This window comes from Zonotrichia leucophrys, chromosome 29 (genome assembly GCF_028769735.1).
Source record: "Zonotrichia leucophrys gambelii isolate GWCS_2022_RI chromosome 29, RI_Zleu_2.0, whole genome shotgun sequence".
In the NCBI taxonomy this organism is placed as follows: domain Eukaryota; kingdom Metazoa; phylum Chordata; class Aves; order Passeriformes; family Passerellidae; genus Zonotrichia; species Zonotrichia leucophrys.
The window spans coordinates 1,612,057-1,635,045 of record NC_088198.1 but is presented as its reverse complement, the minus strand read 5'-3'; the positions used below and the strand labels follow the sequence as shown (position 1 = coordinate 1,635,045).

At 56.7% G+C, this 22,989-nt stretch overlaps 1 protein-coding gene across 1 annotated transcript; it reads right to left on the bottom strand.

Annotated features, from left to right (window-relative positions):
• Nucleotides 1-806: 806 nt before the first annotated feature.
• Nucleotides 807-10,553, bottom strand: NDUFA4L2 (NDUFA4 mitochondrial complex associated like 2). Its single transcript, XM_064734763.1, has 4 exons — nucleotides 10,437-10,553; nucleotides 4,015-4,103; nucleotides 2,615-2,675; nucleotides 807-1,050 (listed from the first exon to the last, which is right to left on the bottom strand). Exons 1-4 carry the CDS (start codon nucleotides 10,491-10,493, stop codon nucleotides 994-996), a joined length of 264 nt encoding a protein of 87 aa, XP_064590833.1. The 5' UTR covers nucleotides 10,494-10,553; the 3' UTR covers nucleotides 807-993.
• Nucleotides 10,554-22,989: the final 12,436 nt, after the last annotated feature.

Below are 22,989 nucleotides of genomic sequence, written 5' to 3'. Positions count from 1 at the left end.
CTAAGTTCTGGGAAACCCTAAAGGATCCAGTTTACTGCTCCCTTCCAGGTTTTGGGAAACCCTAAAGAATCCAGTTTGCTGTCCCTTCCCAGGCTCTGAGAAACCCCAAAGGATTCAGTTTGCTGCCCCAAAACTTTGGGAAACCATAAAGGAACCAGTTCTGTCCCTCCAGGTTCTGGGAAACCCTAAAAGATCCAGTGCTGTCCGCACTTCAAGATTTTGGGAAACCCTAAATGATGCAGTTTGCTGCTCTCAGGCTTTGGGAAACCCCAAAGGATCCAGTGCTGTCCCTAAGTTCTGGGAAACCCTAAAGAATCCAGTTTGCTGTCCCTTCCCAGGCTCTGAGAAACCCCAAAGGATCCAATTTGCTGCCCCCAAACTCTGGGAAACCATAAAGGATCCAGTGATGTCCCCCCATCCACCCCAGGCTCTGGAAAACCATAAAAAAATCAAGTCTGCTGCCCCTAACTTCCATAAAGGATCCAGTGCTGTCCCCCCAAGTTTTGGGAAACCCTAAAGGATCCAGTTTGGTGCCCCTGGGCTCTGAGAAACCATAAAGGATTCCGTTTACTGCCCCCACTTTGGGAAAGCCCAAAGGATCCAGTTTGCTGCTCCTAAATTCTGGGAAAACGCAAAGGACCCGGTGCTATCCCCTCTCAGGTCCTGCAAAACCATAAAAGATCCAGTTTGCTGCCCCCAAACTCTGGGAAACCCTAAAGGATCCAATTTGCTGCTCCCAGGCTCTGGAAACCCCAAAGGACCCCCTTTGCTGCCCCCACCCCACAATTCATCCCCAGTGCAGGAGCTGAGGGTGAGGGGGGCACCCCCAGGGCTGGGCTTTATTGGGGGTGGGGGACAGGACCACGGGGTTTGGGGGGGCTGAGGGAGCTTTGGGGGGCTCTAGGGGGCTTTGGGAGCTTGGGGGGTCTTTGGGGTTCTTTGTGGGGGTCTTTGGGGGGCTCCTCCTGCAGCCCAGCCGGTCCCAGGGCTGATTCAGAAGCTCGGCCGCTCCTTCTTGAGGTTCTTGTAGTCGGTGGAAACTGCCAGAAACTGCGGGAGAGAGGTCAGGGGGCGTCAGTGCAGCACCCCAATGTCACACAGACCCCCCAGTGTCACACAGACCCCTCAGTGTCACACAGACCCCCAGTGTCACACAGACCCCTCAGTGTCACCGCAGCCTGGCCTTGGTGCCTCCTCCCCATATTTAAGCTGAAACATTTGGGGGATTCTGCTCCAGGGCCGATCCCCCTTTCCCTTTCCTGAATATTTTACCCTAAAAGTGCCATAAAAGTGAATGGCTGAAATTTGGGGCTGAATCCCCCCAAAATTGCCTCAGAAAAACCCTAAAGTGTCTCCATAGTGTCACCGCAGCCTGGCCTTGGTGTCACCCAGTGCCCCCTCCCCAAATTCGAGCACACACATGAGGAAAACTCCATGTTTTACCCTAAAAGTGCCCTAAAAGTGGCTGAATCCCCCTCACCCCACACACTGCCAACTTCCTGGGAAACCCTAAAGTGTCCCCTCAGTGTCACCGCAGCCTGGCCTTGGTGCCTCCTCCCCATATTTAAGCTGAAACATTTGGGGGGATTCTGCTCCAGGGCTGATCCCCCTTTCCCTTTCCTGAATATTTTACTCTAAAAGTGCCATAAAAGTGAATGGCTGAAATTTGGGGCTGAATCCCCCCCTAAAATTGCCTCAGGGAAACCCTAAAGTGTCCCCCCAATGTCGCTGCAGCCTGACCTTGGTGCCCCCTCCTCAAATTTAAGCACAAACATTTGGGGGGCTCTGCTCCACACTTGATCCCCCTTTCAGTGGGATTTCCTGAAGAAAACTCGGTGTTTTACCCTAAAAGTGCCCTAAAAATTGCTCCCTTACCCCAAAATTGCCTCTAGGAAACCCTAAAGTGTCCCCCCCAGTGTCACTGCAGCCTTGGGGCCTTGGTGGTCTTGATGCCCCCTCCCCAAATTCGAGCACAAACATTTTGGGAATCTCTGCTCCAGGACTGATCCCCCTTTCCCTTTCCTAAATATTTTACCCTAAATGTGCCCTAAAAGTGGCTGAATCCCCCCCAAAACTGCATCTGTGAAACCCTAAAGTGTCCCCATTGTGTCACTGCAGCCTTGGTGTCACCCAGTGCCCCCTCCCCAAATTTGAGTGTTTGGGGGATCTCTGCTCCAGGGATGATCCCCCTTTCCCTTTCCTGAATATTTTACCCTAAAAGTGGCTCCTTCCCCCACATTGCCACCTGGGAAACCCTAAAGCGTCCCCATAGTGTCACTGCAGTCCCCCCAGTGTTATCCAGTGCCCCCTCCCCAAATTTAAGCACAAATATTTGGGGGGTTCTACTCCAGGGCTGTTCCCCCTTTCCCTTTCCTGAAGAAAATGCAGTTTTACCCTAAAAGTGCCCTAAAAGTGGCTGAATCCCCCCCAAATTGCCTCTGGGAAACCCTAAAGTGTCTCCATAGTGTCACTGCAGCCTGGCCTTGGTGTCACCCAGTGCCCCCTCCCCAAATTTCAGCACAAACATGAGGAAAACTCAGTGTTTTACCCTAAAAGCGCCCTAAAAATTCCTCCCCCCAACACTCCCAGCCTTCCCAGTCCGCCCAGTGCTCACTTTGTACTGGTCTGTGGGGCTCAGCTTGTTCCAGGGTTCTGGATTGTTCTTCCTGTCCCAGCTGCGAGGGGGGACATCAACACCTGGATGGATTGGGGGGAGAGACCCCCCCAAAACGCCCCCAGCCCCACCAGCACCGCCCCCCCACCCCATGGGACCCCCCCAAAAGCGCCCCCAGTCCCATTCCAGTTCGCCTTGGAGCCAAACTGGTCCCGTGCTGTGCTGTCCCTGAGGGGCTGGGGGAGGCCGGCAGGGCCGTGGGAGGGGTCCCGGGGGACAGCAGCTCCTGTTGCCCCCCCTTTTTTCCATTTCCCACCCCCTTTTTTCCATCTCTCCATCCCCTTCCTGTTCTGCTGGTGCTGCCAAGAGCAGAATTTTCCATCTGGGAATTTTTTGTGTGTGGATTTCCCATCCTGGAACTGGGTCTGGCCATGGGCTGAGCCCCACCATGTGCTCTGGGGGTGTGGGGTGACACCCAGGGGTGCCCCAGGTGTGCCCAGGGCACCTCAAGCTGTACCTGGCATTGGGGCTGTACACACTGGGCACCTCTGGCCCCACATTTTCTCACTCTGGGGGTGTGGGGGGACCCCCAGGTGTGCCCCAAGGGTGCCAAGGTGTGCCTGGCTGTACAGTGCCAACCTCACCAGCTTCATCCTGGGCACATCTGGCCCCAAATTTCCCCACTCTCGGGGTGTGGGGTGAGCCCCAGGTGTCCCCAGGGCACCTCAAGCTGTACCTGCCATCTGGGCTGTACACACTGGGCATCTCTGGCCCCAAATTTCCCCACTCTGGGGGTGTGGGGTGAGCCCCAGGTGTGCCCAGGTGACTCCCAGGTGTGCCCCAGGTGTGCCCCAAGGGTGCCAAGGTGTGCCTGACATCCTGGCTGTACAGTGCCAACCTCACCACGTTCATCCTGGGCACATCTGGCCCCACATTTCCCCACTCTGGGAGTGTGGGGTGACCCCCAGATGTGCCCCAGGTGTGCCCAGGGCACCTCAAAGTGTACCTGGCGTTTGGGCTGTGTAGTGGCAGCCACACTGGGCACCTCTGGCCCCCATTCTGGGAGTGTGGGGTGACCCCCAGGTGTGCCCCAGGTGTGCCTGACATCAGGGCTGTGCAGTGCCAGCCACACTGGGCACCTCTGCCCCCACATTTCCTCGCTCTGGTGACCCCCAGATGTGCCCCAGATATGCCCAAGGTGTGCCAAGCTGTACCTGACGTTGGGGCTGTGCAGTGCCCTCCTCACCAGGTTCATTCTGGGCACCTCTGGCCCCAAATTTCCCCACTCTGGCAGTGTGGGGTGACCCCCAGGTGTGCCCAGGGATGCCCAGGTGTGCCCAGATGTACCCCAGGTGACCCCCAGGTGTGCCCAGGTGTGCCCCAGCTGTGCCAACCCATACCTGACATCAGGGCTGTACAATGCCAACCTCACCAGGTACAGCACCGCACTGCCCAGCCCCACGCTGATGAAGCCAATGAGAGGAACCAGCTGCAAAAAAAAGGAGAAAAAAATTAAAAAAAAAGAGAAAAAAAAAATAAAAAAAAAAGAGAGAGAAAGAGAATTGAAAAATGCCCCAATGAAATGAATATTTATCAGGCAGAGCGAAGGCAGAGCTGACACCCGCGAGATTTACAGGGGAGAGGTGGCCCAGGAGTGCCGAGCTCCAGCTGGAGCTGTCAGCCCGAGTGACGGAATGGAAGCGGCGAGAGGAAAAATCGCCTCGTGTGGAGAGGAATTGGGCTCGGAATGAGAAATTGGCTCCCTCAGCCTCGGGCTGCCCGGGGCTGGGCTGCTGGGGAGGTGGGGGAGGAATTCCTGGTGATCCCAGTGAATCCCAGTGAATCCCAGTGCTCCCAGTCAGGGCTGAGCCGCGGATTGTGGAGGATTTGGGGCTGAGCACCCCATTCCCAGTGCTCCCAGTGCTCCCAGTCAGAGCAAACATTGGTTTATGGCTCTTCCCTGAAGGATTCACTGCTGAACACCCCATTTCCAGCATTCCCAGTGCTCCCAGTCACTCTGCTCAGGGTTGAATGTCACTTTATAGATCCTCCCTGAAGGATTTGGTCCTGGGCACCCCACTTCCAGCATTCCCAGTGCTCCCAGTCGGGGCTGAGCCGCAGTTTGTGGCTCCTCCCTGAAAGATTTGGGGCTGGGGATCCCATTTCCAGTGCTCCCAGTGCCCCTGGTCAGAGCAAACCCCAGTTTATGGTTTTTCCCTGAAGGATATGGTGTTGGGAACACTATTTCCAGCATTCCCAGTGCTCCCAGTCAGGGTTGAATGTCACTTTATGGCTCCTTCCTAAAGGATTTGGCGCTGAACCCCCCATTTCCAGTGGTCCCAGTGTTCCCAGTGCCCCTCGACAGAGCAAACCCCAGTTTATGGTTCTTTGCTGAAGAGGATTTAGTTCTGGGAACCCCATTTCCAGTGTTCCCAGCGCTCCCAGTCAGTTCCCAGTGCTTCCAGCCACTGTTTGTGGCTGCTCCTTAGAGGATTTGGGGCTAGAGATCCCATTCTCAGCATTCCCAGTGCTTCCAGTCAGAGCAAACCTCGGTTTATGGTTCTTGCACGAATTATTTGGTCCTGGGCACTCCATTTCCAGTGCTCCCAATGCTCCCAGTGTTCCCAGTCAGAGTGAACCCCGACTTATCCTTCTTCCCTGAAGGATTCAGTGCTGAACACCCCATTTCCAGCACTCCCAGTGCCTCTGGTCAGAAAAAACCTCGGTTTGTGGCTCCTCCCTGAGGGATTTGGGGCTGAGCACCCCATTTCCAGCATTCCCAGTGCTCCCAGTGCCCCTGGTCAGAGTGAACTCCTATTTATGGTTCTTCCCTGAGGGATTTGGAGTTGAACACCCCATTTCCAGCATTCCCAGTGCTCCCAGTGCCCCCAGTCAGAGCAAACCCCAGTTTATGGTTCCTCCCTGAAGGATTTGGGGTTGGGGATCCCATTCCCAGTGCTCCCAGTGCTCCCAGTGCTCCCAGTCAGAGCAAACCTTGGTTTGTGGCTCCTCCCTAAAGGATTTGGGGCTCAACACCCCATTTCAAGCATTCCCAGTTCTCCTGGTCAGAGAAAACACCAGTTTATGGTTTCTCCCTGAAGGATTTAGTTCTGGGCACCCCATTTCCATCATTCCCAGTGCTCCCAGTGCTCCCAGTCGGGCTGAGCAGTAGTTTGGGGCTCATCCCTAGAGGATTTGGGGCTGAACACTCCATTTGCAGCGTTCCCAGCGCCCCCGGTCAGAGTGAAATCCTATTTAAGGTTTTTCCCTGAAGGATATGGTGTTGGGAACCCCCGTTTCCAGCATTCCCAGTGTTCCCAGTGAATCCCAGTGCTCCCAGTCAGGGCTCAGCTGCGGTTTGGGGTTTCTCCCTGAAGGATTTGGGGCTCAACACCACATTCCCAGTGCTCCCAGTCAGGGTTGAATGTCACTTTATGGTTCCTTCCTAAAGGATTTGGTGCTGAACCCCCCATTTCCAGTGGTCCCAGTGTTCCCAGTGCCCCTCGACAGAGCAAACCCCAGTTTATGGTTCTTCCCTGAAGGATTTAGTTCTGGGAACCCCATTTCCAGCGTTCCCAGTGCTCCCAGTCAGTTCCCAGTGTTCCCAGTGCTTCCAGCCACTGTTTGTGGCTGCTCCTTAGAGGATTTGGGGCTAGAGATCCCATTCTCAGCATTCCCAGTGCTTCCAGTCAGAGCAAACCTCGGTTTATGGTTCTTGCACGAATTATTTGGTCCTGGGCACTCCATTTCCAGTGCTCCCAATGCTCCCAGTGTTCCCAGTCAGAGTGAACCCCGACTTATCCTTCTTCCCTGAAGGATTCAGTGCTGAACACCCCATTTCCAGCACTCCCAGTGCCTCTGGTCAGAGAAAACCTCGGTTTGTGGCTCCTCCCTGAAGGATTTGGGGCTGGGGGTCCCGTTTCCAGCATTCCCAGTGCTCCCAGTCCTCCCAGTCAGAGTGAACTCCTATTTATGGTTCTTCCCTGAGGGATTTGGGGTTGAACACCTCATTTCCAGCATTCCCAGTCCTCCCAGTGCCCCTCGTCAGAGCAAACCCCAGTTTATGGTTCTTCCCTGAGGGATTTGGGGCTGAGCACCCCATTTCCAGCATTCCCAGTGCTCCCAGTGTTCCCAGTGCTCCCAGTCAGAGCAAACCTTGGTTTGTGGCTCCTCCCTAAAGGATTTGGTCCTGGGGACCCCATTTCCAGCATTCCCAGTGCTCCCAGTGCCCCCAGTCAGAGCAAACCCCAGTTTGTGACTCCTCCCTGAAGGAATTGGGGCTGAGGGGAATCTGGGGTGATCTGTGAGGATTTGGGGGGATCTGGGAGGAACTGGGGGGGGTCTGGGTGCATCTGCCAGTCCCGATGAGGGACTTAGGGGTCACAAAGTAGACCCCAAATTGACCAGGGTCAGTTTTTGTGGTGCCATCAGTCAGTCCGTCCGTCTGTCTGTCCGCATCTCCCCCCGCTCGGGCTCCACCGCTGGCACCTGCGCCTTGGCAGCCTCTAATTGTCCTGCCGCTAATTACTGCCAGGCGTTAATTACCCAGACGGCGGCGGCAGCAGATGGCGAGAGAGCCCCGGATCGGCTCCGGGAGCTGCGGCAACTCCCGGTGCCAGGGATGGGGCCAGGGATGGTGCCAGGGGTGGTCCAGGTGTGGTGCCAGGGACAGTGCCAGGGGTGGTGCTATTGTGCCAGGATGGTGCCAGGGATGGTGCCAGGGGTGGTGCAGGGATGGTGCCAGGGGTGGTGCAGGGATGGTGCCAGGGGTGGTGCCATTGTGCCAGGGATGGTGCCAGGATGGTGAGGGGCGCCCTGTGGCCGGTGCAGGTGTGGTGCCAAGGATGGTGCCAGCATCCAGCATTCCAGCCTAGTTTGGGCACTGCTGGACGGGAACTGGCCCATACTGGGAGCACTGGGAATGCTGGGAATGGGGTCCCCAAGACCAAATCTTACAGGGAGGAACCACAAACCGAGGCTCAGCCCTGAGCAGGGCCATACTGGGAGCACTGGGAGCACTGGGAATGGGGTGTTCAGCCCCAAATCCTTCAGGGAAAAATCATAAACTGAGGTTTGCTCTGAGCAGAGTCACTGGGAGCACTGGGAGCACTGGGAATGGGGTGTTCAGCCCCAAATCTTTCAGGGAAGAACCATAAAAACCATAAACTGGGGTTTGCTCTGACTGGGAACACTGGGAGCACTGGAAATGCTCAAAATGGGGACCCCAGGAGCAAATCCTTCAGGGAAGAACCATAATTAGGGGTTTGCTCGGACTGGGAGCACTGGGAACGCTGGAAATGGGGGGGTTCAGCCTCAAATCCTTTGTGGAAGAACCATAAACTGGGTTTGCTCTTACTGGGAGCACTGGGAATGGGGTGTTCAGCCCCAAATCCTTTAGGAAGGAGCCATAAATTGGGGTTCAGCCCTGACTGGAGTCACTGGGAGCACTGGGAATGGAAACTGAGTTCTCAGCCCCAAATCCTTTGGGGAAGAACCATAAATAAGAGTTCACTCTGACCAGGGGTACTGGGAGCACTGGGAATGCTGGAAATTGAGTGTTCCGCCCCAAATGCTTCAGGGAAAAACCATAAACTGGGTTTACTCTGACTGGGAGCACTGGAAATGCTGGAAATCGGGACCCCAGCCCCAAATCCTTTAGGGAAGAGCCCCAAACCGGGAGCTGCCGTTCCCCTCCCGGTGTGATCCCCTTGGGGAAACTGAGGCACGGAGCATTCCGGGGGCATTTTCCGCCATCCGAGGCCGCAGCTGCAGCGGCAGCGCCGCCGTTCCCGGCAATTCGCGGCTCCTCCCCGGGGCCCCGCGCTGGCTCCGCTCTCGTTCCGCTCCCCCCGCGCTGATTTCGGGGAGGTCAAAACCTCCTCGGATCGGCCGCGATTGAGGGCGGGACACCGGGGAGCGGCGGAGAGCGGGGAGAGGAGGGGATGGAGGGGATGGAGGGGATGGAGCCGAGGAGAGGAGGGGATGGAGCGGGGATGGAGGGGATGGAGCAGGGGCAGAGGATTCAGTGCTGAACCCCCCATTTCCAGCATTCCCAGTGCTCCCAGTGACCCCAGTCAGAGCAAACCTCGGTTTGTGGTTCTTCCCTGAAGGAGGGAAGGGATGGAGACGAGGAGCGAGGGGGCACGGGGAGGGGATGGAGAGGGGGAGAGGAGGGGATAGAGTCCATCCCAGTAAAAGGAACAGAAGCTCCCAGCGTGTCCCAGTCCATCCCAGTAAAAGGATCAGAAGCTCCCAGTCCATCCCAGTAAAAGGAACAGAAGCTCCCAGTCCATCCCAGTAAAAGACCCAGAAGTTCCAAGCATGTCCCAATCCATCCCAGTAAACGGGAAAAGTGTCCCAGTCCTTCCCAGTAATAGGAATAGAAGCTCCCAGTATAAGGAATAGAAGCTCCCAGTCCATCCCAGTAAAAGGATCAGAAGCTCCCAGCGTGTCCCAGTCCATCCCAGTAAAAGATCCAGAAGCTCCCAGTGTGTCCCAGTCCATCCCAGTAAAAGGAACAGTCTCCCAGTCCATCCCAGTAAAAGGAACAGAAGCTCCAGTATAAGGAATAGAAGCTCCCAGTCCATCCAGTAAAAGGAACAGAAGCTCCAGTCCATCCCAGTAAAGAACCAGAAGCTCCCAGTGTGTCCCAGTCCATCCCAGTAAAAGGAACAGAAGCTCCCAGTCCATCCCAGTAAAAGGAACAGAAGCTGCCAGTGTGTCCCAGTCCATCCCAGTAAAAGGAACAGTACCCCAGTCCTTCCCAGTAATAGGAATAGAAGCTCCCAGTATAAGGAATAGAAGCTCCCAGTCCATCCCAGTAAAAGGAACAGAAGTTCCCAGTCCATCCCAGTAAAAGATCCAGAAGCTCCCAGTGTGTCCCAGTCCATCCCAGTAAAAGGAACAGTCTCCCAGTCCATCCCAGTAAAAGATCCAGAAGCTCCCAGCGTGTTCCAGAGGGCTGGGGGCTCCCTGGGAGGAGGAAAATGGGGAGGAAGAAGAGGCTGAGGAAGGTCCCAGAGCAGCAGGAATGGGGCTGGAGGGGGTCCCTGGGAGGAGGAGGATGAGGAGGATGAGGGGGCCCTGGAGGAAGGCTGAGGAGGATGAGGGGTTCCCTGGGAGGAGGATGAGGAGGATGGGGAGGATGAGGAGGATGAGGAGGATGAGGAGGATGGGGAGGATGAGGGGGCCCGGGAGGAAGGCTGAGGAAGATGAGGATGATAAGGGGGTCCCTGGGATGAGGATGATGAGGGGACCCTGGAGGAAGGCTGAGGAGGATGAGGGGTTCCCTGGGAGGAGGATGATGATGATGAGGGGGTCCCTGGGAGAAGGATGAGGAGGATGAGGATGATGAGGGGGTCCCTGGGAGGAGGATGAGGAGGATGAGGATGATGAGGAGGATGGGGAGGATGAGGAGGATGAGGAGGATGGGGAGGATGAGGAGGATGAGGAGGATGAGGATGATGAGGGGGCCCTGGAGGAAGGCTGAGGAGGATGAGGAGGATGAGGGGTCCCTGGGAGAAGGATGAGGAGGATGATGAGGATGAGGAGGATGGGGAGGATGAGGAGGATGGGGAGGAGGATGAGGAGGATGAGGAGGATGAGGAGGATGGGGAGGATGAGGAGGATGAGGGGGCCCTGGAGGAAGGCTGAGGAGGATGATGATGATGAGGGGGTCCCTGGGAGGAGGATGAGGAGGATGAGGAGGATGGGGAGGATGAGGAGGATGAGGAGGATGAGGAGGATGAGGAGGATGAGGAGGAGGATGGGAGGATGAGGAGGATGAGGAGGATGAGGAGGATGAGGAGGAAGGCTGACTCACCCCGGGGTGCCGTTTGACGTGGCGGGAGAAGATCCCCTCGCGCAGGGGACCCTTCATGGCCGCGCTGGGATCGCTGCGGCCGCTGCCGAGCTCAGAGCGAGGCTGGGCCGGGCTGGGCAGGACGGGAGGGACGGGAGGGGACACCCAGGGGACACCCAGGGGACAGGGGAGGGACAGGAGGGGACACCCACAATGTCACCGTTTGACGGATAAAGCCGTGGCAAACTCGGTTCTGATGCACTTGGAACCCATTCATGCCAGACAAAATATTAATTATTTTACCATTTACTACGAACTAATATTTAAATTTCATTTTAAGCATTTTTTTTAAATCTTGACATTTTTATTTTTTTTATCGAATAATTAAATTATTTTTTAATCAAATCATTAATTTGATTTAAAATAATTAAATTATTTGAACAAAAAAACCCCACATTATCCAAATCACTTGTCATCAATACACTTTCAATTAACCTTCCTCTATATTTCCTAATATCAATAACAATAACCAACCATCATCATCACTCCATAACCAACACCAAACATGGAATTAACCCCAGAACTACTCCCCAAAAAACCAAACAAAAATACAAAAATACAAACCATGATCATAAATCATCAACCATCCACCCACCAAATTAAATTTTACGTTTTTGTAGCTTATTTAAAGCATGAGACCCCGGGGACAGGGCCGGGAGGGGAGGATGAGGAAGGCTGGACACCAAATTCTGCTCCCACCGATCCTTCCGGCCTCAATCCCGATGTCTGGGGGGGTCGGGGAGCGACCCCCGATGTGCCCACCCATGGGAGGGGGACAGGGGGGACCCCCACCCCAAAATCCAGCAGTTATGGGGAGGGTCTGGGTAGAACTTCATTCCAAAATTTAGGGGTCTGGGGGCATTCTAAGGGTTTGGGGGGGACCCTCATCCCAAAATTCAGGGGTCCAGGGGAACCCAGATGTCTGGGAAGGGTCTGGGGGGGACCCTCACCCCAAAATCCAGGAGTTATGGGGAGGGTCTGGGGGTCTCGACAGACTTTCACTCCAAAATTTAGGGATCCAAGGGGACACACAAGGGTCTGGGTGGGACCCTCACCCCAAATTGGGAGGGTGTAGGGGTCTGGGTAGACCTTGACTACAAAATTTAGGGATCAGGGGGGCACCCAAAGGTCTGGGGGGACCCTCACCCCAAAATCCAGGAGTTATGGGGATGGTCTGGGTAGATCTTCACTGTAAAATTCAGGGGTCTGGAGGGAATCTAAGGGTCTGGGGGGACCCTCACCCCAAAATTCAGGATTTATGGGAAGGGTCTGGATAGACCTTCACAAAATTCAGGGATCCAGGGGGCACCTCCATGGTCTGGGGGGACCCTCACCCCAAATGGGGAGGGTCTGGGGGTCTGGGTAGATCTTGACTACAAAATTCAGAAATTCAAGGGGGCACCCCAAGGTATAGGGGGACCCTCACCCCAAAATCCAGGAGTTATGGGGAGAGTCCTGGGTAGAACTTGACTACAAAATTTAGGGATGCAGGGGGGTACCCAGGGGTCTGGGGGGACCCTCACCCCAAAATCCAGGATTTTAAGGGACGAGCTGGGGGTCTGCGTAGATCTTGAATACAAAATTCAGAGATTTAAGGGGGCACCCCAAGGTATGGGGGGACCCTCACCCCAAAATTCAGGAGTTATGGGAAGGGTCTGGATAGACCTTGACTACAAAATTCATGGATCAGGGGGTCTGGGGGAGCCGGGGAGTGTCAGGAATGAGGGGGTTCGGGAATGAGGGGGGTCGGGAATAAAGGGGGGTCGGGAATAAAGGAGGCTCGGGAATAAAGGGGGTTCGGGAATGAGGGGTTCGGGAATAAAGGGGGCTCGGGAATGAGGGGGTCGGGAATAAAGAGGGGTCGGGAATAAAGGGGGCTCGGGAATGAGGGGAGGTTCGGGAATGAGGGTAGTCGGGAATGAGGGGGTTCGGGAATGAGGGGGGTTCGGGAATGAGGGGGTTCGGGAATGAGGGGGTCGGGAATGAGGGGGGTCGGGAATGAGGGGGTTCGGGAATGAGGGGGTTCGGGAATGAGGGGGTTCGGGAATAAAGGGGGTTGGGGAATGAGGGGGTCGGGAATGAGGGGGGATTTTGCTTTGGCAGCCGCAGCACCGCCGGGTTATTTCACAAGCGCTCCGCAAATATTATTCAAGATGAAGGAGAATCACGGCTGCCGCTGCCGGCAGCGAGCCGGGGCCGTCGCTGGGAATTTATCACCGGGAATTGGGGGCCCCCCCGCGCTCCCCCCGCGGCACGGAGCCGTGATGAAGTGCTTCATTAATGGGAGATGCTGCGCCTCGGCACGGACGTGCCCGCACCTGAGCGCTCGCTGCTGCCTGCGAGGGGTTCGGCCTCCCCTCCCCGCGGCTGTGCGGGGCTGCAGGATCGCGCCTGAGTCATAAATACAGGGGGGGATTCATAGAGCCCCCCCCGGATCCACAGAGCCCCTCCCTGGATCCCTCCAGATCCATAAATCCAAGGGGAAAAATCCACAGAGCCCCCCCCGGATCCACAGAGCCCCATCCTAGATCCATAAATCCATCAGGAAAAATCCATAGAGCACCCCTGGATCCATAAATCCAAGGGGAAAAATCCACAGAGCCCCCCCGGATCCACAGAGCCCCATCCTAGATCCATAAATCCATCAGGAAAAATCCACAGAGCCCCCCCAGATCCATAAATCAAATGGGAAAGATCCACAGAACCCCCCTTGATCCATAAATCCAATGGGAAAAATTCACAGAGCCCCCCCTGCATCCCTCTTGATTCATAAATCCAATGGGAAAAGTCCACAGAGCCCCCCCGGATCCACAGAGCCCCATCCTAGATCCATAAATCCATCAGGAAAAATCCATAGAGCACCCCTGGATCCATAAATCCAATGGGAAAAATCCACAGAACCCCCCAGATCCATAAATCAAATGGGAAAGATCCACAGAACCCCCCTTGATCCATAAATCCAATGGTTGATTTATGGATCAAGGGGGGTTCTGTGGATCTTTCCACAGAAAGATCCGCAGAAAAATTTGGAATGTGGAAAATGTGGAAAAATTTGCAGAGCCCCCCCTGCATCCACAGAGCCCCTCCCTGGATCCCTCCAGATCCATAAATCCAATGGGAAAAATTCACAGAGCCCCCCCTGCATCCACAGAGCCTCCCCGGATCCATAAATCCAATGGGAAAAATCCCAGAGCCCCCCTGGATCCACAGAGCCCCTTCCTAGATCCATAAATCCAATGGGAAAAATCCCAGAGCCCCCCTGGATCCCTCTTGATTCACAAACCCAAGGGGAAAAATCCCAGAGCCCCCCTGGATCCACAGAGCCCCCCCCCTGGATCCACAAATCCAATGGGAAAAAATTCACAGAGCACCCCCTGGATTCATCGAGGTCCACAAATCCAATGGGAAAAATCCTCAATGTCCCCCTGGATCCATAAATCCAACTGGAAAGATCCACAGAGCCCCCCACCTGGATTCCATTCTGATCCATACAGAAAATGGATTAAATCCACAGAGCCCCCCTGGATCACTTCTGAGTCACAAATCCAAGGGGAAAATCCAAAGAGTCCCCCCTGGATCCACAGAGCTCCCCTGGATCCATAAATCCGTCAGGGAAAACCCACAGAGCCCCCTCAGGTCCCTACAGATCCATAAATCCAACAGGAAAAATCCCTCCTGATTCACAAATCCAATGGGAAAAATGTACAGAGCCCTCCCACCCCGGATTCCATTCTGATCCACACAGAGAAGGGATTAAATCCACAGAGCCCCCCTGGATCCATAAATTCAATGGGAAAAATTCACAGAGCCTCCCAATGGATTCCATTCTGATCCACACAGAGAATGGATTAAATCTACAGAACCCAGAAATCCCTCCTGATTCACAAATCCAAGAGGAAAAATTCACAGAGCCCCCCCCCCCCAGATCTCTCCAGATTCACAAATCCAATGGATCAATTCCACAGAGCCATCCCAGATCCATAAATCCAATGGGAAAAAAAAAATCACAGAGCCCCCCTGGATCCCCCCAGATCCACAAATCCAGCGGGAAAAGTTCACAGAGCCCTCCGGATCCACACAACCCTTGGGACAAGGTCCTGCCCTTCCAAATCCCTCCTGATCCCCATGGAACGACTCCAAGTCCCCTCTGTCCCCATCCCATGGGACAAGGTGGAAGTTCAGAGCTGCTCCAGATCTTCCAGATCCGTAAAACCCTTGGGTGAAGCTCCAGCTCCTCCAGACATTTTTTCAATCCACAAAACCTTTGGGTGGAATTCCAGCTCTTCCAAACCCTTCTGGATCCCCATGGAACGACTCCAAGTCCCCTCTGTCCCCATCCCAGCCCCACACATCCCATGGGACGAGGCCATAACCCCCCCAGAGCCCTCCCAACCCTACAATTGTAGGGAATCCAACAACCCCAGGGAATCCTACAACTGTAGGAAATCCTACAATGCCATGGAATCCTACCATTGTAGGGAACCCTAAAATCCCAGGCAATCCTGCAACCCAGGGAACCCTACAATCCCAGGGAATCCTACAATTGTAGGGAATTCTACAACCCCATGGAATCCTACAACCCCTCCAGCCCCTCCCAGCTGTGCCCCCCAAATTTTGGGGGACCCTCGCTGATTTTGGCCCCTTCCCCTGGATCCAGCTCCCTCCAGAGCCGGAATTCCCGGGGGATTTTGGTTTGGCACGATGGAAACCCCATAAAAAATTCATCCCGAGGAAAACAAACAAACAAACAAGAAATGAAGAGCCGGGAATTAAATGGAGAATTAACAGGGAATTAACGGGTAATTAACGGGATGGGTTAATTGTGTAACCTCACTGGATGCGCTTCGGGATGAGCCCTGGAGCGATCCCGAGGGACACCGATGGGCGTCACACCGCGGCACTATCGCGACATGTCGAGATTGGCACGGGGAACAGCCGCGGCCCTGCTAGCGTGATGTCACAGCTTTCCCAGCGACGTCATCGATACCAGTGACGTCACGCCCTCCTCCTCGCACCTGTCCCTGTCGCGACAAGGCCCCTATCGCGACAGGGCCCCGATGGCGCCCAGCCAGGCCCGGCAGCATCCATCACCATCGGGCTGGCAGCGGCACTGAGGAGTCATTAACGGCCTAATTGCGCTCATTAATCACCGAGAGAGAGAGCGGCACCGGGAGAGCCCCGAGCCGAGGCACGGCCGCGGGGGGACCCCGGATCCGGACAGCCCCAAACCCTGACACCCCCAAACACTGACACCCCCGGACCTTGATACCCCCAAACCCTGACACCCCCAAACATTGACACCCCCGGACCTTGATACCCCCAAACCCTGACTACCCCAAACATTGACACCCCCAAACCCTGACTACCCCAAACATTGACACCCCCAAACCCTGACACCCCCAGATCCGGACACCCCCAAACATCGACATCCGTGGATCCAGACAACCCCGGACCTTGATAACCCCTGTCAGATAAACTCGGACACCCCCAGATCCGGACACCCCCGGACCCCGAAACCCCCAGACCTGGACAGCCCCAAACACTGACACCCCCAAACCCTGACACCCCCAGATCCGGACACCCCCAGACCCCAAAATCCCCGGACCTTGACACCCCTGGACCCTGAAACCCACGAACCTTGATACCCCAAACCCTGACACCCCCAAATCCTGAAACCCTGGACTTTGATACCCCCAAACCCTAAAACCCCCGGATCCGGACACCCCCAGACCCTGATACCCCCAAACTTTGACACCCCCAAACCCTGGCACGTCCAGACCATTGTTCCCCCAAACCCTGACACCCCCAAACCCCAGACACCCCCAGTGTTGCTGCAAAAGCCTCCCCCAGCTGCCGAGGGGGTTTTGGGGAGCTGGGGGTGCTCTTGGGGAGCTTGGGGTGCTCCTGGGGAGCCAGGGAGGATCCTGGGGAGCTGGGGTTGATCCTGACGAATTTGGGGTGATTCTGGGGAGTTGTGGGCAATCCTGGGGAGCTGGGGGTGGTCCTGGAGAGCTGGGGGTGGTCTTGGGCAGTTGTGGGTGATCCTGAGGATTTTGGGATGATCCTGGGGATCTGGGGGTGCTCCTGAGGAATTGGGGGTGCTCTTGGGGATCTGGGGGCGCTCCTGGGGAACCGAGGGGTTCAGCTCAGCCGCGGCAGTGAAGCCATTCCTGGCGCTGACCCCACAATGCCCCAGCCCGCGCTATCGATTCTCTTCCCCATCATCATCCTCAGCCGTGTCCCCGCCGGGGCCGCGGGTTCCCCGCCCGCGCCATCAATAACCGGGGCAGTACCGGGGCAGTAACCGGGGCAGTAACCGGGCAGTACCGGGGCTGTAACCGGAAGTACGGGCTGTAACCGGGGCAGTACCGGGGCTGTAACCGGCAGTAACCGGGGCAGTACCGGCAGTACCGGCAGTACGCGGCTGTACGGGGCAGTACCGGGGCTGAACCGCGCATAACCGGGTAGTACCGGGGCGTAACCGGGGCAGTAACCGGGCAGTACCGGGGCAGTACCGGGGCTGTAAACTGGCAGTACGGGCTGAACGGGCAGTACCGGGGCTGTAACCGGGGCAGTACCGGGGCAGTACGGGGCGTAACCGGGCAGTACCGGGGCAGTACCGGGGCAGTACCGGGGCATGTAACGGGGCAGTACCGGGCAGTACCGGGCTGTAACCGGGGCAGTAACCGGGGCAGTACCGGGGCTGTAACCGGGCAGTACCGGGGCAGTCGGGCAGTACCGGGGCTGTAAACGCAGTACGGGCAGTACCGGGCTGTAACCGGGGCAGTACCGGGGCAGTACCGGGGCTGTAACCGGGGCAGTACCGGGGCAGTAACCGGGGCAGTACCGGGGCAGTAACCGGGGCAGTAACCGGGGCAGTAACCGGGGCAGTAAGCGGGGCAGTACCGGGGCAGTACCGGGGCAGTACCGGGGCTGTACCGGGGCAGTAACCGGGGCAGTAACCGGGCAGTACCGGAGCTGTAACCGAGGCAGTAACCGGGCAGTACCGGGCTGTAACCGGGGCAGTAACCGGGGCAGTACCGGGGCAGTACCGGGGCTGTAACCGGGGCAGTAACCGGGGCAGTACCGGGGCAGTACCGGGGCAGTAACCGGGGCAGTAACCGGGGCAGTAACCGGGGCAGTAACCGGGGCAGTACCGGGGCATAACTGGCGTACGGGCTGTCACCGGGGCAGTAACCGGGCAGTAACGGCAGTACCGGGGCAGTACCGGGCTGTAACCGGGGCAGTAACCGGGGCAGTACCGGGGCAGTAACCCGGGGCAGTACCGGGGCAGTACCGAGGCAGTACCGGGGCAGTACCGGGGCTGTAACCGGGGCAGTACCGGGCTGTAATCGGGGCAGTAACCGGGGCATAGCGGCGTACCGGGCAGTACCGGGCAGTAAGCGGGGCAGTACCGGGGCAGGGGCTGAGCCGCGATTTCATCAACACAACGGCCCCGTCCTTTCCTTCCTCTGCCAGACACACCGGGCTCTGAGAGCACACGGCTGGGACACGGCAACACAGAGCTGGCACATGGCAGGGACAGGGACACACACGGCTGGGACAGGGATACGCATGGCACACAAATACACATGGCAGGGACACAAATACACACGGCTGGGACATGGATAAACATGGCAGGGACATGGGAGGGACAGGGATACACATGGCAGGGACACACGGCTGGGACATGGGAGACACAGACACATGGCTGGGACAGGGATACACAGAGCTGGGACACAGCTGGGACATGGATACACATGGCAGGGACATGGCAGGGGCACACAGCTGGGACATGGCAGGGACATGGACACACGCACACACACACCTGGGACACAGACACACACGTGGCTGGGACGTGGCAGGGACACACACCCCTCTCTGGGACACGCACACACACCTGGGACATGCACGAACACATCAGACACACCCGCACAAGGTGAGACACCTGCCCGCGTTCAGACACGCGTGCACACGCACACCTGCGTCAGACACACGGACGGGAGGGACGCACGGACACCCCTTGTGCAGGGCGGGGCCGCTCCCGCGGGGTCCTGGCCCGGTTCCTCCCGGTCCCTCCCGGGCCAGCGGGAGGCCTGCGGTGCCCTCTGGTGGCGGCGGAGGGGCTCGGCCCGGGGGCACCGTGCGGGCACCGGGAAGGGGCAGAGGGGGCACGGCTGGGCCCTGCACTCCGCAGAACCCGAATCCTTCCCTTCTTCTCCTTCTTTCCTCCTTCTCCTTCTCCTTTTCTCCTCCTTCCCTCTCCTTTCCCTCTTTCCCCATTCCTTCTCCTTCTTCTCCTTTTCCTCCTTCTCTTCCCCTTCTTCTCCTTTTCTTCTCCCCTTCTCTTCTCCTTCTCCTTCTTTTCCTCCTTCCTCTTCTTCTTCTCCTTCCTTTCTCCTTCTCCTCCTCTTCCCCTTCTCGTTTCCTTTGTCCTCCTTTCTCATGTTCCTCCTTGTCCTCCCTTTTCTCCTTCTCCTTTCTCTTCCTTCTCCTTTTCCTTCCCCCTCTCCTCCTCCTCCTTTTCCTCTTTCTCCTTCTCCTCCTCCTCCCCTTCTTCTTCACCTTCTCCTTCTCCATCTGCTTCTCCATCTCCTTCCATTCTCCTTCTCCTTCTTTTCCTCTCTTTCCTCATTCTCCTTCTCCTTCCTTTCCTCCTTCTCCTTTCTCTTCCTTTTCCTTCTGCTTCTTCTCCTTCTCCCCCTTCTCCTTCCGCTCATTTTCCTTCTCCTCCTTTTCCTCCTTCCCCTTTCTCCTTCCTCCTTCTCCTTCCCTTCCTTCTTTCTCCTCCTTTTCCTTCTGCTCCTTCTCCTTCAATCCATCTCTTTATTCTCCTCCTGGCACAGGAACGAGGAACTTCCAGCAGCCACAGCCCTCCCTCCACGACCACTCTGATCCCACTCAGACCCCCAGCACCAGGGCAGGGACCCCAAAACCAAAGTGTCCCCCCCTGTCCCCATGTCACCCCCATCGCATCCTGGGGACACCACGAGCAGATTTGGGGGGTTCCCACCTCCCACATCCTCTGCAGCCCCCCCGTTTCGCCGTGCCCAGCCCCGCTGACTGATTCCAGAGCCTCCAAAATCAATTCCCATCCCCGCCAGGACACGCCGAGAAGGCAACAAATCACAAATCACAAATCACGGCGGCGGCGGCGGCTCCGCAGCCCCAGCGCCTCATTTTTCTTCCTGAACTCCATAATAAGAAATCAATGGCAGACGCTGAGCTCCCGGTGCAGCTCCCTCGGGATGGGCAGCACCGTGTCCTCCACCAGCCTCAAATCCTGGATTTCCCCAGCCCCAAATTCCGGATTCCCCACCCCCAAATCCCGGGTTCCCCCAGCCTCAAATTCTGAATTTTCCCAGCCCCAAATCCCGGGTTCAACCACCCCCAAATCCCAGCTTCCCCCAGCCCCAAATTCCTGAATTCTCCCAACCCCAAATCTAGCGTTCTCCCAGCCCCAAATCCCGCTTTCAATCACCCCCAAATTCCGAATTCTTCCACCTCCAAATTCCAGATTCCCCTAGCCTCAAATCCCGGATTCTCCCACCCCCAAATCTCGGATTCCCCATCCCCAAATTTCGGATTCCCTCAGCCCCAAATCCCGGATTCCCCCACCCCCAAATCCCAGGTTTTCCCCAGCCCCAAATTCCTGGTTCAACCACCCCCAAACGTCAAATTCCCTCATTCTCAAATCCTGGTTCTCCCATCCCCAAATTCCAGATTCTCCCACCCTCAAATTCCAGACTCCCAATCCAAAATCCCGAGTTCCATAGGAAAGATGGAACCCCTGGAGAAGGCTGAATCCAAGGCCAGGTGTCTCCGGGGGATGGGTTGGATCCAGGACCAGGTGGGATCCATGGAGAGGGCTGGATCTGGGGGCCACGTGGCTCCAGGGAAGATGGAATTCAGGGGCAGGTGGAATCCATGGAGAGGCTTGAATTTAGGGTACAGGTGGGATCCAGGGACAATGGAACCCACAGAGAGGGTTGGATCCAAGTCCAGGTGTCTCCAGGGGATGGGTTGGATCCAGGGCCAGGTGGAACCCATAGAGAGGGTTGGATTTGGGGTACAGGTGGGCTCCAGGAGATGTTTTGGATCTGGGGTACAGGTGGGATTCAGGAAGAGCTGGATCCAAGGGGTGAGTGGAATCCAGGAGTTCGGGTGGGAACCAGGAGATGGGTTGGACACAGGGGGAAAGATGGATCCAAGAGGTGAGCAGGATCCAGAGAGCAGGTGGGATCCATGGAGAGGGTTGGGTTTGGGGTACAGGTGTCTCCAGGGGATGGTTTGGATCCAGGACCAGGTGTCTCCATGGAGAGGTTTGGACCCAAAGCCAGGTGTCTTCATGGAGAGGTTTGGACCCAAGGCCAGGTGGAACCCATAGAGAGGGTTGGATTTGGGGTACAGGTGTCTCCAGGGGATGGTTTGGATCCAGGACCAGGTGTCTCCATGGAGAGGTTTGGATCCAGGACCAGGTGTCTCCATGGAGAGGTTTGGATCCAAGGCCAGGTGTCTCCATGGAGGAGGTTTGGATCCAGGACCAGGTGTCTCCAGGGGATGGTTTGGATCCAGGACCAGGTGTCTCCATGGAGAGGTTTGGATCCAGGACCAGGTGTCTCCATGGAGAGGTTTGGACCCAGGGCCAGGTGGAACCCATAGAGAGGGTTGGATTTGGGGTACAGGTGGGCTCCAGGAGATTATTTGGATCTGGGGTACAGGTGGGATTCAGGAAGAGCTGGATCCAAGGGGTGAGTGGAATCCAGGAGTTCGGGTGGGAACCAGGAGATGGGTTGGACACAGGGGGAAAGATGGATCCAAGAGGTGAGCAGGATCCAGAGAACAGGTGGGATCCATGGAGAGGGTTGGGTTTGGGGTACAGGTGTCTCCATGGAGAGGTTTGGACCCAGGACCAGGTGTCTCCATGGAGAGGTTTGGACCCAAGGCCAGGTGTCTCCATGGAGAGGGTTGGATCCAAGGCCAGGTGTCTCCAGGGGATGGGTTGGATCCAGGGCCAGGTGGAACCCATAGAGAGGGTTGAATTTGGGGTACAGGTGGGCTCCTGGAGATGGTTCGGATCTGGGGTACAGCAGTGGGATTCAGGAAGAGCTGGATCCAAGGGGTGAGTGGAATCCAGGAGTTCGGGTGGGAACCAGGAGATGGGTTGGACCCAGGGGACGGGTGGAATCCAGGGGGAAAGATGGATCCAAGAGGTGAGCAGGATCCAGAGAGCAGGTGGGATCCATGGAGAGGGTTGGGTTTGGACAGGTGTCTCCAGGGGATGGTTTGGATCCAGGACCAGGTGTCTCCATGGAGAGGTTTGGACCCAAGGCCAGGTGTCTCCATGGAGAGGTTTGGATCCAGGACCAGGTGTCTCCATGGAGGAGGTTTGGATCCAAGGCCAGGTGTCTCCATGGAGAGGTTTGGACCCAAGGCCAGGTGTCTCCATGGAGAGGTTTGGATCCAGGACCAGGTGTCTCCATGGAGGAGGTTGCATCCAAGGCCAGGTGTCCCCAGGCATCCCGCAGGCTCCGTTGCGGGCGGGGGGAGCCCCGGGGCCGCTGTCAGGCGGCAGCAGCAGCTGCGGACGCTCCGGGCTGGGATCGCTGCTCCAATTAGCCGCAATCGCGCTTCCCCGCCGCGCCTGACACCGAAAATCCGAAATAATTACCCGGCAGCAGCGACAGGCGAGGCGGGAGCGGCTCCCGCTTAATTGAGTGTTTACAGCCTGGAAACAGCCCCCAAACAGGCAAACCCCCCCCCCTCAGACAGGGAAAAACAGCTTCATCCCCCTCCTCATCCTCACAGAGCTCACCTGGGGGTCACGGGAAGGGAAAGGGAAAGGGAAAGGGAAAGGGAAAGGGAAAGGGAAAAGGAAAAGGAAAAGGAAAAGGAAAAGGAAAAGGAAAAGGAAAAGGAAAAGGAAAAGGAAAAGGAAAAGGAAAAGACAGGGCAGGGGCGGCCCCCGGTGGGGATGGGGCAGCGGGGGGACACGGACAGATGTGACCGGAGCAGCCAGTGCCCCGAGATGGGAATGGGACGAGGGGACACGGACAGATGTGACCAGAGGTGATGATGGGGCAAAGTGACCCCAAACCCTGAAGTGGGAGCCCCCAAACTGACCCCACACAGGGACCCCAAAGCAACCCCAAACTACACAGTGACCCCAAAACCCCTAAAGTAACCCCAAAACCGCAAACCCAAACCCCAAACTGACCCCAAAACGCCCAAATTAGGACCCACAAACTGCCTGCAAACCCCACACAGAGATTCCAAACCACACACAGGGACCCCAAACTGGGACCCTTAAAAACCCCAAAGTGACCCCAAAAACCCCAAAGTAGGACCCCCAAAACCCCACATAGGAACCCCACACCCCAAAAAGTAACCCCAAAATAGGCCCCCAAACCCCCACACTGGGACCCCCAAAACCCCCAAAGTGACCCCAAACTGGGATCCCCCAAACCCCACTATGAGACTCCCCAAAACACCAAAGTGACCCCAAAAACCCCAA